Below are 17,542 nucleotides of genomic sequence, written 5' to 3'. Positions count from 1 at the left end.
TTACTGATTTGGCTAGTGCATTGTAAGGTGTGTTCAGAGTTAGGAGCCAAATAGCAACTTAAGTATTAGGAAACTCCTGCAAATTGTCTTTGTCATGCTCTTTTTACTTTAAATTTTTTGAATACTGATGTGTACAGGGTCATTCAGCAGCAGAGAGACTCTGGAACCTTGCAAGGAAAGCCTTCCCTGAAGTGCAATGGAGGGACCCGCTTATAACAATCTGGCAAGGGCCAGACCCTGTTCTCTTATGGGGCCGAGGATATATATGTGTGTGTTTTTCCTAGGTCTGCTGAAGCTCCTCGGTGGATCCTTGAATTACTGGTGAGACACCATGATTCTAGATGAGAGACTCATTTCACAAGAGCAATTGTATGAGGCTTATTTTACTACGCTCTCTTCCCTTTCTCAATTATTATTACCTAATTTTTTTAAATGTTTTAGATCATTTTATTTTTCCTGCTCCATTGCCTGAAAAGAAGGTGAAAGGAGGGCCTAATTTGGGTGTTGCTGAACAGAAATCTCATAAGGCCATCTTGAGATTTTTCAAGAGAGATCTCTGTTTAGTATATATCCTTATTACGTTCCTATTAAGGTAGCCCTACTTAAGATCAAGCAGGTCATAGTTTAATCTCTAAAACCCCGGGTTTCACTCTTGATTTGTGTGATTGTATGTGAAGTCTTTGTTTAATGTCTAAGTGTTTTTGTTTATAAGGCCTGAATTAAGTCCTTACATGAAAAGTAATGATGATAATAGTTTTGGAAGTGCCGGCTGTAGTATTGAAAACAAAACGGGAATAATTTCATTTCCCTATATAAATATAATTTTGTTTGGAATAAGTAGAGCACGCTCATTTTAGATCCAAAAGACTTGCTGGTTTGGCCAGGCTGCTCCAGGCCACAAGTGAAAGGCTTGAAGCAGCATAGATTTACATAATAAAGGTGTAAAGATTTTTTTTGCTGTAGAAGAATAATGAAGATCACAATGGGATTTTTCAGTTTTGATATGTACTCTCTAAAGTGCCTGTTAATTAATGTTAAGGGGGTGTTTTGATAAGTGTGGGAATGTTGTTTGGAGGTGCTTTTACTCTATTTTTGTTAAAAGTTAACAAAGTCAAGAATTTCTTGCAATATTTGAAGTCAAAATATTGTAAAGTGTGATTCAATTGTAAATAATATAAAAGGGGGGGGGGGAGTCATGTCCTGGAGCTCCTGCAGGTCTACCCTGTTACGCTTTTTACTTCAGTTTTTTTTTAATGCTGATGTACAACAGATGCCAAATTTTTTGTCCTGCAAACTACTACCCCTTTTTTTATTTTTATTTGATTCCAGCTAATAACAGTGTTTTGTCCTTTTCTGAAGAGCTCCAGATATAGGCAGATAGGGACTCTCAAGCCCCTCAGCGAGATCTTCTGAGCATGGCTTTTAAGGTACCAAGAGGCCAAAAAAGCCCAAAGGAGATCAGGTAAAATACTAGCTCTTGGCATACGCCCTCAGAGGCTCCAACGCTACAACTGGAACTTCATCAGGGCCCTGCTTCAATAGTGGAAAGGATGGTCATTTGAGCCAAAGCCTGCCAGGCTTACATGCTTTTGCTGCGAGGAAGAAGGGACACTGGAAGGTAGGTTTCCCTCTCGCTCCTCTAAGGGAGGGTTCAGTCTCTTCCAGCCCTGCTCCAGCCACCTGTGACCTAACCTTGCCCAGAATACTGGGATTTGCCACTGAAGGCTAAAAGGTGCCCAGGGCCGTCGGCCCCATCTACGACACTGTGGACGAGCCTGGGGTATTTCTTCCAAGTAGCCAGTAGACCGGTCTCATTTTACACAAGGGCCATTTAACTAGGTCTTGCCTGAATATTCAGGTTTTTTATTCTTCCCTCGAAGATCTCTGTTGTGGGTATTGATAGTCCTGTTTTCTGCTGCTTTGATTAATATATAGTCTTTCCTTTATTCCTCCTGCCTTAATGCCCCACTCAATATTTTAGGCTAGGACCTACTCCTAATTCAGAGCTCCTTTTTTCCTTTTTTGCCAACTTACAAATTTACCTCTGCCACCCAGCTTAGTGTATCCCAAGGTTCTCCTCACCACCCCATGGCTGTAAAGCTCCAGTATAGGACCCCTGGGTTCATCTTTCCAGTTTGAGGAAAACGGAAGCTCCGTCTTCATGCGTGCTATAGATGGCTTTTCCAGTCTACCTGGGTCATTGCCAGCTGGGAGCAGCGGTCATTGGGACTTTGACGCTAACTGCAGAGTGTGGAAGTGTGACAGCAATTCCAGTGCCATATGGACTTCTCCTGAATGTGGACTTTTCCTGGACTCTTGCTCTTGTGACAGTTTTTGTTGGACTGAACTGGGGTTGGGTTGCTTTTGCAGAGATTTGGAATGGTGTTGGTGCCAACTTGGACTTGGTGAACACTTTAAGGACATTACTCTTTTATAGATTCTTGTTGTATTAGCTTAAAAGAGTTTGCTTAAAGGCTTTGATCACTGTGATGTATTAGTATACTTGTTTTGAGTATCTGTTAGCATTGGCTATACTAATTTTGTGTTTGTTCTGTATTTTTTCCGTCTGCCTCCAAATTAGAAAATCAGATGAGTGCAAATCTCAGCACACAAATTAAAAAGAAAAGGGGGATATGTTGTGGACCGTTAATGGCAAAAAGCCATTATAGATTCGAGGCTTAGCAGGGGGCTAAGTTCTACCCCCTCCATCTCCATATTTGGCTTTGATGCTGAGTGTTTGCACCCACTCCACTTCCTTCCTTGGGTTGCAGGAAGCAATATACATGCCCTTCCTCTGACTCTTTGTTGGTTTCAGATGTTTGTAAATTTCACTAATGTATCCTGTTTTTGCCTTGGGAGAATTCCTGTCTTAGCCTTTGATGTGCAACCTTGTATCAGGGTCCTTGATTTGCATAGGTCTATATAATAAAGCGAACTGGGGCTGTGAGGCACTCAGATGCTGCCAGGCAGTTTGAGGAGTCCTCCCGGTCCCATCGGTTTTGTTCTGACAAGTGTGTTTCCTTAATTCCGCACCGTTATTTGGAGCCGCGCTGGTCCGCGGCAGTGCACCTCCTAGACTCTAAGGGTCTGCAAGAGACCTGCAAGCAGGGGAACAGCAGGCAGCAGCAGTTCTCCTGGGCTCACCTCCTGAACCTGTTTCCAAGGCCCATTTACTCTGACTTTCCAGTGAGTTAACAGCAGCCCCTCCTTGACTCACTTCTTTTCTGTAACATTTCTAGAGAACCAAAGCAGCCCCCTAGGATCTCCTGTTGCTTCTTCTATCTTAAGCACTTCCTCGTCTCACTGTCCCAGCTTTAATACTCTCAAAAAAAATAAATTAATTAAAATACTGTTTACTTAAATGTTCCAACAAATAAAATACTTTTGCTATGTAATTTTTTAAAGTAAAAATTTCTTCCTAGTGTTTATTAGAAAATAAACCCATCACAGAATGAAATGCACATAGTAGAACTTCACTAACTGGAACCAAGAGAATGAAATGCAATTTTTCTAACTTTCCTTTTCTTGTCCCTTTATTAAGCCTATCAAATATTAAGAGATTGTGCTCGGCATAAAATCATACAAATGGTCCTGCACTCATTCAAAGCACAGGAAGGTCACTTCTATTGCAATCATACTGTTAGTGAGCAAAATAATTTTAAAGGGCCAAGTTTTTGTCTCTCTGAAGTAACTAGTTTCCCTAAATATTTTTTAAACGTGTTTGTTTTTACATGTTGGGAAGCAGTGAAGTTCTTTTTTATTTTTAAATATTTTTTAAAGACTTTATTTACTGATTTTTATAGAAAGGAGAGAGAGAGAAAAAGATGGGGAGAGGAGCAGGAAGCAACTCATAGTGGCTTCTCACATGTGTCTTGACAGGGCAAGCCTGTGTTCTTGAACCAGCGACCTCAGCATTACAGGTTGACGCATTATCTACTGTGCCACCACAGGTCAGGCCTGAAGTTCTACTACATTTGGGAAGTCACATTTTAGACAGTGATTTGACAACATCAAAATAATATGAATTCAATACAAAAATCAAATTTTCGCCCTGGCCGGTTGGCTCAGCAGTAGAGCGTCGGCCTGGCGTGCAGGAGTCCCGGGTTCGATTCCCGGCCAGGGCACACAGGAGAGGCGCCCATTTGCTTCTCCACCCCTCCCCCTCTCCTTCCTCTCTGTCTCTCTCTTCCCCTCCCGCAGCGAGGCTCCATTGGAGCAAAAGATGGCCCGGGCGCTGGAGATGGCTCTGTGGCCTCTGCCTCAGGCGCTAGAATGGCTCTGGACGCGACAGAGCAACCCCCCAGAAAGGGAGAGCATCGCCCCCTGGTGGGCATGCCAGGTGGATCCCGGTCGGGCGCATGCGGGAGTCTGTCTGACTGCCTCCCCGTTTCCAGCTTCAGAAAAATGAAAAAAAAAGGAAAAAAAATCAAATTTTCTTCCCAAAAATCAAATTTGTTTTCTGAGACTGTGCCAACTAGTCATGGCAAATTAAAATCTGCCAAATAATTTTCCAATATTAACTTACATGTTTTTTTTCCTCTTTTATACCAGTCTCTGCTGTGTTTAAATAAGCTCATCGGATACAAAAGAATTTTACCTTAGCCAAACAAAAATAGGAAATGAAAAATAAAAATAAACCATACGGCATTATGGAGATAAATTATTCCATGATTATATGCATTTAGAATTATACCCTCCAATGATACAGACTCTAAAAAGTTGACTTTTCTAGATAAAAACAGCACTGAGTTTCTCACCTACAATGAAAGCTGTTATTCTTGAAGCCAGAGGCTTTAAAAATCTCAGTGCCCTTTTGCAAATGCTGCCTGACTTGTGTAGTCAAATCTACTTAAACCAACGAATTATATAAAGACCATCAATGCAAAAGAAATTAGCAAAAACTATAACTATGTTCTATGACATTAGAAAATTCTGCTAGTTACTGGAGTCTTCCTGTAGCACTTAAATAATACAATGTAGACCTGGGCTAAAAGAACAATAAAGTGAAAAATATATATATTAAGTAGAAAAATGAAACATCATATTAAATTTCACATTACTTTGAGGACTGCAGGAAAAATTATTATTTTTTTAATAATTTTTTTTTATTTATTCATTTTAGAGAGGAAAGAGAGAGAAGGGGGGGGGGGGAGAGGAGCAAGAAGAATCATCTCCCGTATGTGCCTTGACCAGGCAAGCCCAGGGTTCCAAACTGGCAACCTCAGCATTCCAGGTCAATGCTTTATCCACTGTACTACCAAAAGTCAGGCCAGGAAAAAATATTTTTTAACTGAAAATATGCTTTAGCCAAAAGAAAACCTGTTACACAGGTTTACTGATTATGTGAAGAACCCCGTATTGCCTGTATGGAGGTCCAAGGGAAGATACAGTACAATATTTTAGCTGCTAGTACTGTCAGTCTCAAGAGGCCAAAGCCTACTACAGTCCTTACAAGATAAATTTAGTAAGAAAAAAGTGTATTCCTTTTTTTCCCCTCAAATGTGGTTAAATAAATCAGATATCTCCAAAGTAATAAAGACTTAAGTAGTTACTCTGCTTATAAGTTTTATTCACACAGTAATTGTTAATAATGACTTTTAGTGAATTCCTTGCATTTAGATTTTAGATTCCTTGCATTTAGATTCATTACACTTGAAAGGTAAAGAAACTATATAATAATAAAAATGAGACCCTGACCAGGTGGTGGTGCAGTGGACAGTGTCAACCTGCAACCACTGAGGACACAGGTTCAAAACCCCGAGATACCCTGGCAGGTGGGCTCAGTGGTAGAGTGTTGGCCTGACATGTGGAAGTCCTGAGTTCGATTCCTGGTCAGGGCACAAAGGAGAAGCGCCCATCTGCTTTTCCACCCTTCTCCCCCCTCTCCTTCTTCTCTCTCTCTTCCCCTCCCGCAGCCGAGGCTCCATTGGAGCAAAGTTGGCCCGGGCGCTGGGGATGGCTCCATGGCCTCTGCCTCAGGCGCTAGAATGGCTCCCGTTGCAGCAGCAACGCCCCAGAGGGGACGAGCATCCTGGTGGGCATACCAGGTAGATCCCGGTCAAGCGCATGCGTGAGTCTTTCTGCCCCCTCCCCTGCTTCTCACTTCAGAAAAATACAAACAAACAAACAAACAAAAAAACTCGAAGATAACCCGCTTGAGCATAGGCTCACCAGCTTGAGCCCAACATCACTGGCTTGAGCAAAGAATCACTGGCTCGGTTGGAGCCCCCAGGGTCAAGGTACATACGAGAAGAAATCGATGAACAACTAAAGTGTGGCAACTACAAGTTGATGCTTCTCATCTTTCTCCCTGTCTCACTCACTCTTTTGCTTAAAAAAATAAAAATTAAAATATATATATATTTATATATAATATATATATATTCAATATATGGTCTACCGGAAAGTTCTGTCCATTTTTGGAATAAAACAAAATACAACTTTTCTTACCATCAATAAACTTTATTGAGTAATATAATTGCCATTATTATCAATGATTTCTTGCCAGCGTGAGGGCATTTTGTATATCCCATTTTTGAAAAATATTTTATCTTTTGATGCGAAAAATTGAACCAGTGCTTGTTTGGTATCTTCTTCATTTTTGAATTTTTGCCCTTCAAAAAATTTTGTAAGGACAAAAACAAGTGATACTTGGAGGGTGCTAAGTCTGGGGAATATGGTGGATGCGACAGACATGCTTCTGTAGCATTTCTTTCTTGTTGAAATTTGTAAAATTTACAGTGGCGTAAATGAACTTTATCAGTAGCCATGGGTACACTATCGCTTCACACATAAGACTAACGTGAATCAACTTTTAGTTCATTTGCTACGTCAGTATGTATAAATTAAGTGATAAAAATAGAGAGGCACACATGCGCCAAATAAACATGTGCTTACGTGTCAAAACTTGTTGTGATAGAAACGGACAGAACTTTCCGGTAGACCTTATATATGGTAACTTAGGTCCAATTCAGGAAACATATAGAAAGGAAATTTAGGCAAGTAGCATAACGTCAATGAGATCACTACCCAGACTTAGAGGCCCTTTGTCAGGGCCACCAATATGAAGGAAATAGTTACCAGAGTCAAAATTAATCTTAAAAATTGCAGAACAGGCCAGAAATTAAAAAATAAATAAATAAAGATGAAGGAATTTGCATTGCCTTGCAAACAACAAAACATTTATTAAATAATATGGGGATAATTGGTTAAACATTTGGGAAATAATAGGTTAGCTCAATCTCCCCTTGAACTATGTGCATTAAAGATATAAATGTAAAATATAAATCACAAATATTAGATAAAAATTTCTTTCTAAGCAAAATACACTAGTCAGAGGATACAGAAATTGAATCTATGATACAAATGTCAAAGACCAAAGAGCTCTTAGCATCAGTATGAAAAATTAGTTTCTTTCTAGAAAAATGAACTACGAATGAAATAAACTACTCATAAAATAAACAAATGACCAGCCCTGGCTAGATAACTCAGTTGGTTTGAGCATTATCCCAACATGCTAAGGTTCTAGGTTTTATTCCTGGATACAGCACAGACAAGAATCAACCAATGAATGCATAAATAAGTGGAACAACAAATGTTTCTCTCTCTCTAGAATCAATAAATAAAAATTAAAATAAAAACAAATGACCAATAAATATGAAAAGTAATCTCATCAATAAAAAATGCAATTCACTCTATTTTACCTATTAGAATGACAGAAAACAATTAGACAAGTGGTAAACATACACATAATGATACCAAGTTGTTACAACACAAGCCTATCAACAGGGTTTAAAAAAATGATTATAATAAATCCAAAATGTAACATTATGCAGCTATACAGTTATGTACTTATTAATACAGAAAGAGGTTACCGAATAGCACATAAATGACATATTCTCCCCATTCTTAAACACAAAAAAAACTTCAAAAAGATATTCATCAAAATGTTAAGATAGTACTTCCCGGTGTGAGATTACAGGTTTCATTTTTCCTTTGTTTTTTTTTTCATTTTCTTTCAATGACTAATAATGTCAGCCTGTTTTATAATCTGCAAGTTACTTACCTAGTAAGGTTGTGTTTTCACCTGCATCACCTTTAAAATGCACATCACACTGTGCCACTGGTTCATTAGTGGAGGAGGATGGCGAGTTGCTCCAGTCACTTCTGTCATCATATTGTACACTAATATTCAAATTTGCAGCCAGAACACGTCCAGAGCTCAGTTCTGGAGCAGGTATCTGCTGCACATCCTCAAGCTCTCCCTGAGAGACCAAATGAAAATGTCTTTTCTAAGTAACATGATCAAAACTTATCTATCATCTTTTGTTCATAATCCACACAAAATGTATACGTATACACAGAATATAGCAAAAAAGTACATTTTTTTATTTAGCGACAATGAATTATTTCTCAATAAACAGCTTTCCAAGACCTAAACATTTTTATTCTAAAAACCACTTTTTCCTTGATAAAAGCAATGCCACCCCTTAAACTGTTGACAAAAAGTAAAGCTTTGTTACAGACACTTTCTTGCCTTGTTGAATGGAGGGTGGAATCAGCCTAGCTATCTGCTGCTGACCACTTCTGGCCTTGGCCATGAGGTTCCAATCACCATCTCTAACTGCTGTACTGTTCTACAGTGAGGCACTAGGGCAGGGGTCCCCAAAATACGGCCCGCGGGCCACATGCGGCCCCCTGAGGCCATTTATCCGGCCCCCACCGCACTTCCGGAAGGGGCACCTCTTTCATTGGTGGTCAGTGAGAGGAGCATAATTCCCATTGAAATACTGGTCAGTTTGTTGATTTAAATTTACTTGTTCTTTATTTTAAATATTGTATTTGTTCCCGTTTTGGTTTTTTACTTTAAAATAAGATATGTGCAGTGTGCATGGGGATTTGTTCATAGTTTTTTTTTATAGTCCGCCCCTCCAACGGTCTGAGGGACAGTGAACTGGCCCCCTGTGTAAAAAGTTTGGGGACCCCTGCACTAGGGTTTCGGAGATGAACAAGGTTTTTCAACAACATAGGGCTTCTGACGGATTTTGGTTCACTTAAAAAAAAAACCAGCTGTCAATTTGCCTCTACCTTCCTCTCCCCTCCCCCATTTGCTGCTTTAAATAAGAAAATAAAATAATGAAAGTAAGGGCCAAGATTCTAGGATGATTACTAAATTAAGCCTCAGAATGTGGGGACTCTCTAGAAAGCTTGTTTGATTAACACTAGAGTCAAAGCTGTGCTGTGATCAGATGACACTGCTGGGTAAAAGCGACCTATAAAATGAGGGGTGAGTGTAGGTTTACTGTGAGCCTTGGCTGAGACTGTCACCTTTGCTTTGAGTGAAAACACTGCACAATCATTAACCCCCACTTCCCTCCTTTGGGTTCTCAGGGCCAAGGGCATGCTGGCCTGCTGCTCCTACTGCAGTTCCACCTGTGAGCTCCAGCCATCTCCCAAATACTGTGTGGTCCACTGCGGCCTTTTCATTAGTAACAAACACCTGCAGAATGTGACTCTAGACACACCACACACCACATCCTGTTAAGGTACCATAATGTCCAAATGTGCTCAGCACACCCTTATTGCTTTCTCCAGGTATTTCTCTAAATACCTGCCAAACATAACTACCTGCCAGTCTCAAACCCTACATGTTCACACCCCTGCAATGTACTCATCTGTCACACAAATCCCTTAACACTCAGTTCAGATGGCCCTCTAAACCACCACTGCTTGTCCCTTCCCACATCCATGGGTAGAGTACATCCCCCTTCTTATGTACCTTGCTGTGTTTGAGTGGGTACCCTGGGCCCCAATCCAGACAATGAACTACACAAGAGCCCCAGTGGAAGGGCTTGTTTTACTCCTTTGTCTCCCCAGAGCCAAGTTCAGATCTAGCACCTTATTGCCAAATTAATGAAAACAACAATGACAAATGGCACATCAAAGTGGTTGCGGCTACAAACCAAAGGACTAGCTTCAATGTCTGTGGACAACTGGTTGCTCTCCCACTGTGGACATTTTCTTGCAAATGATGACTAGTTATAGTTACTACATGAAAGCATGTCATAACTATTTATAAAATCCAACACAGCAGGGGCCAGTGGAGCTAAAGAAAATGGCATATTTGTCAAAAAATTTTTAAAAACTTAAAGGCAAGACAAGTTAATTACTTGGTTTAACAAAGTTACTACAGGTTTCTGTTCTTCAAAAAAGAAATTAAGCTTTCTGGGGATACATACTCTAGCTTTCTGAAATTAACATTCTCTGAAAGTAACCCAACCTTATGTAAAATGAAGAACCTTCATTTTTAATATATAAATTATATTTCCAAAAACAATACTCATGAAGATTAAAGTCTCAATACTAATTGTCAGTGAAATTATTTTTAAACATATTTTAGATATGCAAAGTAGGTTTGAAATTAATGACTCATGAAGTAAGTTACTTAAAATGAGCTTCTGAGTATGTAAGAAAGGAAAAGAGAAGAAGGAAAACTCTATCAATAAAACATCTGTCTAGCTGTTTGATTCTGCCGTGTGAAATGCTGTCCCCAGAAGGCTCATCCCCTGTCTGGAGGTAGAACAGACAGGGATGAGACTAGTTCATAAAAGCATGTTACATACAATATGCTAAACAGAGCCATCATTATTAAAAACTATGAATATATGACTGTTAGAGATTCTGGAGGAGAGAGAAATATTCTAGATATCATAGCAGATGAAATTTAAGTAAGACTGTTGTTCTTAACCCTTTGAGAGTAGCACGAATATTCATGTATGTCCTCGTGCCTCCTGACCATCCAGAGTACGATCATACATGTGTAAGTCAACATTAAAAAAAGGCAAATGTATGTTCTTGTTTCCATAAAGTGGTTATCAAACAAACATGATTTTAAGTTAATAAAACTGTAACTAATTCCATTTTTTGAAAAAAAAAAACAAAACTAAACTAAAAACACTCCCAGGGGCCAGCGAGCATGAAAAAAACTCACTACTCAAAGGGTTAAATGCTGATCTTCCCCCCTTTTTGTGTACATATGGTGAAGGCATTCTAGAACTCACACATGAAAAATATAGTTCATAGAAAATTACATTGTTTTTTAAGGTAGTGGTCTCAACTATCTTCTGCAGATATGCAAACTAGAAGATGAGAGAATACTATTAGCAGACCTGTAGCCTTAGGGCCATCATAGCTTTACGTAGCATGAAAACAAACAAAACTTCTCTGTAGTTTCTAATTGTACAAATAAAAATATGTTTAACAAGAAGAGAAATGTATTTTATCGTCAATTACTTCTTTCAAAGATCTTTATTCCAAAACTATTTGCTATTTAATCAAGAATATTTTTGAGACATTATTATATAAAGACTCTAAAAGCAATGAAAACTAGAACAATCTAGAAAAATCTGTTTTTTCCCCTCAATGTCCCCTCTTTTGGGTAGCACAGTAGGTAAGAGGCTGGACCCTGGAATTAAGAGCAAACTTATTTCTGAAAGCTTATTCCCCATTAACTAGCTATGACCGTGGGTGAGCTAGAAACAAATTCAAGTTTTCTAATTAGCAAAAAAGACAGTGCAGTACAGACCTCACAGAGGGCTGTGCAGGGCCAATGTAATCCATATGGCACTTAGTACATGGCTGGCTACTTTGTGCTCTCTCTCACTTTTGTCTGTTTTCTGTGAAAGGTCCTATCTAAGTATCAAACCAATGAAGCAACTACAATGCAGGATACATTTTCCCAACAGTATTTGATTCTAAAACCCAGGAATCGGGATAACTGGTGTCAGGAAGCACTGGCTTTGGCTTCCTCATATGCAAGATGTCCACTTTGAATCAGGAAATGTCTGAGGCTCCTTCCATTTCAAACATTTTATAATTCTTGTTTACATGAGACTGACCAGCACATATACCTTCTGCAATGTATTATACCAAAATATAGTGCTCTATGTAATTACAAACTCTCTGAGGAAACACTGAGAATATTTTATTCTACAATCACAAATTTAGTTCATTAATATTTTCGGAATATCTTAAAAAATTGTTTTTAATGAAGAGGAACATTACTTCAGAGAACCACAAGGAAAGGAGTATTTAGTCCATCTCTCTTGCCAGTAATGACACTGCATTCCTCAGGAAGAACCACGGGAAAGATCGAATATAAACAAAAATGTAACAAACCCAATATCCCAGGGCTTTGATGACATCAAGTTTACACATTGGACACGTGCGGTGATCCAAAAGCCATGGGTCAATGCATATTCTATGAAAAATATGCCTAAAAAAATTAAGTATGTGTTAATGTTTTAAAATAAATGTATATATCTTATAAAGGAAACAACACATTCTACCAACTTATTATAAATTAAATAATGTCCAATCAACAATTCTAGTCTATTCACTTAACTCTAAGTTCTTATATATTCTATTTTCTATATTAAACAGAATCTTATAGGGAAATTTCCCCTTCAGTACACAAAAAACAGCATGGTTTATTTCTGCCTTATTCTAGATTGTATTTTTATATGCTTTTGAAAGCGTTCTAAGAATGAATGTGGCATAAACTAACATTAAAGTAACAGTAATAAACTAATACTAAACTGATAGCATCTTGAAGTCTATAAAATGGATTATATAGAAACATTAACAAATCATCTGTGGGTTGTAAGAACACATTTTCTTTAAATTTTTGTATATGCTACATTTCTCTTTAACACCTAATCACTTTCAGAATAAAAAAAAATGTGTATGTATTTTCTTTTTTTACCGATTTCTTGGAGTTGGCTCTTATGTGATGAAGAACAGGAGTTAAGAGTACCAGTGTTGGACCAGAGTCTCAAATACTGTGACTTTGAACTAGTTCTGTAACCTCTCTTCACCTATATACCACAGGTTATTCTGAGGAGCAAACATGTAATGTGCTTACAGCAGTGCTGGGCACAGGAAACAATTAGGGATTCTTCATCATGCAAAAATCTGCCGGTGTACTTAAAAATAACAGTACTAATTACACAACACAGTCTAGTCTAGCTTCCCTTTTGACCTTTACATCCTCAAAATAAAACTGACGCACCCACAGAAATTTTTATAAAACCATAAAATACATTGGCCTTACTGGGAAACTCATTAAATAAGTACAGGAGAAAATAGAGGAAAAAAGTAAAAACTCCAAAGAAAGAGACCAGGAAACATGCACATGTCCCATGTTTGCTTACGAGGGGGTCAAGTACAAAATCCAGCTCAGCTGTCAGGATATACCTGGTGCTAAACATAACAGGAAATTAGCCTGAGGCTGCTTCTCTGTGCAGCACCCCAAGCATTATTTTTAAGTCAGAAAGACTCGATCTAAATCAGCCCTAGAATAACAATACTTTCCATGTTAATAATTTTCTACAGGACACAATCAACCTACACTGACCCCAATTCATTAAGTACCCACCACACCTACCTCCTATAAATGCCTATAGATTTAGGTTATATTATCCCTATTCGGAAAACTTTTATTTTGTTATTCTGATATTTATTCATTTTCTCTAGTTATTGAGAACTTAATTTTCTATAAAGTACGTGTGTGTGTGCGCGCGCGCGCGCCTGTATTGCAAACATAATTATATATGGGGTGGGGCGAAAGCAGGTATACAGTTGTTCATATAGAAAAAATACAATAATAATTAATAATAATACAGAATAAACTGTTTCATGTATTCACAATTGTAAACCTACTTTCGCCACACCCTTATTAACTCATGACTTGCCTCTAACAGTCCTGTTAAGTATAATTAAAATTGTTCAGACTGAAACATATAAATTTTGCACACCCTTCTGCAAACAAAGCAATTTTTTAAAAAGTATCAAACAATCCCACTATTAAACAGAAAACAACGTCCTATTACTAAAATAGCCAAGCACCTAATATACTTTGAGCCGTGATGGTGAACCTTTTTATAAAAACCGCCCACTTTTGCAGTGCTGGTCAGCCTGGTCCCTCCCGCCCACTAGTGGGCGTTCCAACTTTCATGGTGGGCGGTAGTGGAGCAATCAAAGGGTCCGCCATTGACCCACCAAGAAAGTTGGAACTCCCAACAGTGAGCGGGAGGGATCAGGCTGACCAGCACTGCAAAAGTGGGCAGTTTTTACAAAAAGGTTCGCCATCAGGGACTTAGAGTGAGGAGAGGAGTATATATTTTATTGATTTGTATTAAAGATTTTATTTCTTGATTTTATAAGAGAGAGAAAGAGAGGAAGAGAGAAAGACAGAAAGAGAGAGAGAGAGAGAGCACGCGAGAGAGCGCGCACCTGACCTGTGGTGGCACAGTGGATAAAGTGTTAATCTGGAACGCTGAGGTCTCTGGTTCGAAACCCTGGGCTTGCCTGGTCAAGGCACATATGGAAGTTGATGCTTCCAGCTCCTCCCCCTCTTCTCTCTCTCTTTCTTCTAAAATGAATAAAAGTCTTAAAAATAAAAGAGAGAGGGGTGGAGGTGAGGGAGTTATATACAGTGGGTAAACACAATAAATTAAAAAATAAAATAAAATAAATAAGAGAGAGAGAGAGGAAAAGGGGGAGTAGCGGGAAGCATCAACTCATAGTAGTTGCTTCTTGTGTATGCATTGACCAGGCAAACCTGGGCTTTTGACCAGCAACCTCAGCATTCCAAGTTGATGCTCTATCTACTGCACCACTACAGGTCAGGCTGGGGAGTATATGTTTTACACAATCCCCAAATGATCGCAAAGCCAGGTACAAATAACAAGCAAACCACTGTCCTCCTTGAAAAAGGTCTTCACCTGTCATGGTTCCGTTTCCTTGCTCCTTACATATGGCACCCAGTCTAAAAACCAATCCACAACAAAGATACATTGTGGTTCTCAATAGGTCTCACCTACAGTTTCCTAAGCAAAGCAGTTTTAAAGCCATACTGTACAGGAGCCTTGGAAACTGGAAATGTCTTTTCTGAAGGAGGAGATTACCTTGAGATCACTATGATAGCAAGGTCTTCACATGTTAAAAAGACATGAAACTCTTTTGCTGGAAAGCTAAAGCCTTTCAAGTAATTTTTAACATCTCAGGAGGTAAAAAAAACATACTTGCATGGCAGAATTCTGACAACATCCTTCACTTTAAAATTTTCAATACACACAGCACAATTCTCAGCATCGACATCAATTCCCTGTAAAAAGAACAGAATTTACTAACCTGGGTGTATGGTATATCCTTGGTAAAACAGTGATCAATTCTTGTCTACATGGGTGCAACCTCAAACTAAACACACAATTTCTACTTGGTAGTCATTTTTTACCACTCTCAAGAGATTATTTAAAGAATCTGGCTGAAAAGAAAAAAATTTCACTGTCTACCTAATCAGGCATGAACAGTGTTTATATACTAGGCAAGTGTACATGATTTTTTATTTACTTTTTATTTATTTTTTTGTGACAGAGACAGAGAGAGGGACAGGAACAGACAAGAAAGGGAGAGAGATGAGACACATCAAGTCTTCGTTACGGCACCTTAGTTGTCCATTGACTGCTCCCTCATATGTGCATTGACTGGGAGGCTCCAGCAGAGCTGGTGACCTTGGGCTTCAAGCCAGTGACCTTTGGCCTCAAGCCAGCAACCATGGGGTCATGTCTACGATTCCACATTCAAGCCAGCAACCCTGCGCTCAAGCCAGTGACCTTGGGGTTTCAAACCTGGGTCCTCCACATCCTAGTCTGACACTCCATCTACTGTGACACCGCCTGGTCAGGCATGATTTTTTGTTTTTTAAAGTGTTCATGTTTTAAGGGCTCTAGAGGTAAATGGTTGCTTTACTATGATAATTATTTTTCAAATATAAAATTTATAAAGAGAATGAATAACACCCAAGAAGCTGCTTGGTATCTGAAATCATAAAACAAAAAAAACCTAGAGCACGTTCATGAGAATTTTGATTAAGTACAGTTACAACTTGCAAAGGAGGAAATGCACATGGCTAAACATCTGAAAATATTCACCTCAGTAGAGATAAAAGAATTACAAACTGAAAGAAATTACCACTTTTTCATCTATCAAACTAACAAGAGTAAAAAGAAACAAAAACTGTAAGAGGAGAAGCAGCCTTATGACAAAATTTCCACTTCTAAGGCTCTATGGATCAGCTTTCCCTACTCACAACTGCCTGGGTACCTTGGGAGCACCCACCTGGCCTCATCTCATCAACCAAAGCTTGTGGGGCTAGAGTGACCATCTGACCCAGAAGCACAATGAGATCCTCACTCCCAAGATTCTGGGACGGGGATTCAGGAACCATGAATCAATGTCTGCAGGGTGGCCACAAATTTAGCAAGTTAATTTTATGGAAACTCAGCTACACCATAATTATTTTAAAATATATTTAGCCATGTGTATCACTTGTTAACAAGCAAGCAATAAAAACTACTTTTATATGTAGATATGGTTATCAAAGACAGTATTAAGAGAAAAGCCAAATCTGACAAACGATTACAAACAACAGCTGATGCCAACCCAAGAAGACCTCAAAATAACACAACTGAAAATTAGAGGCAGACACCAACCCTAGACTCAACTAGCTCTACAAACAACACACCCAAACACACAGACATAATGGGAAGACAGAGAAGTGCAATCCAAATGAATCAACAAGAGAAACCTCCAGAAAATGAGTTGAGTGGTATGGAAAGGCAATATTAAAATGAATTTTATAACAACACTTAAAATTCTGTTACAACTCAATATTATCATGTACAGGGTGGGGCAAAATAGGTTTACAGTTTGTACAGAAAATAATAAAATAACACTGGAGAACAAAATTTTTGTTGCATCCACAAAAACAGTTGTTCTTACCTAATTCGAGTGTGCTGATCTCAAATCTGACATTAGTTTTTCTCTGTAAGCTACAATTTTTTGCAATTCAACATTTTAGGTTTTCATTTTATTGTAAAATTTCCAACATTTAGTTAACATAATGAAGTAGAATGTCTTCTTGGGCATCATCTTTGTGAAAATATAATTCATATAATGCAGTAAATACACTAATACACAAAGATATGACTGCATCAGCATTTTTCAACAATTTCGAAATAGAACATACTAAAACACTTATTTTAATCATAAAATTTGCGCAAAACTTATTTAAATTCTGTTCAGGCAAAAATTTGCGTTTGTAGCTCTTGCGTTTGTGTACATGTTGAGGACAATCTCGTTTGATGCTCCAGCAGTAGTCTGCTCATCACTAACAGCTCCAAGCTTTTCGGGAAACTTTCAAGGTGACTGTTCAGGAAGTTCATCATAAAGCTCATGTTACATCCAATGTCACAGAAAGCCAACAGCATCCTTTGAACCAGAAGTTCATAGTATTCTGCTTTTTTGGTGCCAAGGAAGTTCTTTGTAACTGGCACAAAAGACTGCCATGCTGCTTTCTCCTCCTTATTCATCTTCCTGGTAAATTCTTCATCACATATGAGGGTTCAAATTTGAGGTCCATCGAATATACCTGCTTTTATCTTCTCGAAAGACAAGGCAGAAAAAGCAGAAATAATATGTT

At 38.6% G+C, this 17,542-nt stretch overlaps 1 protein-coding gene across 5 annotated transcripts in view; it reads right to left on the bottom strand.

Moving 5' to 3' along the window:
* Window positions 1-17,542, bottom strand: part of RNF149 (ring finger protein 149) — a 90,737-nt gene that overhangs the window by 23,003 nt on the left and 50,192 nt on the right. For 4 of the 5 annotated variants that reach the window (XM_066377204.1, XM_066377205.1, XM_066377208.1 and 1 more), the window contains exons 4-6: window positions 15,084-15,166; window positions 12,178-12,274; window positions 8,066-8,264 (exon numbers count right to left, since the gene is read on the bottom strand). In XM_066377204.1, the coding sequence (XP_066233301.1) occupies window positions 8,066-8,264; window positions 12,178-12,274; window positions 15,084-15,166 (379 nt within the window). The remainder of the gene's footprint in view (window positions 1-8,065; window positions 8,265-12,177; window positions 12,275-15,083; window positions 15,167-17,542) is intronic. The other variant, XM_066377207.1, reaches the window with a different exon arrangement.

This window comes from Saccopteryx leptura, chromosome 3 (genome assembly GCF_036850995.1).
Source record: "Saccopteryx leptura isolate mSacLep1 chromosome 3, mSacLep1_pri_phased_curated, whole genome shotgun sequence".
Lineage (NCBI taxonomy): Eukaryota > Metazoa > Chordata > Mammalia > Chiroptera > Emballonuridae > Saccopteryx > Saccopteryx leptura.
Note: the sequence above shows the minus strand (reverse complement) of the source record. Positions and strands in the feature narration are given on the sequence as shown.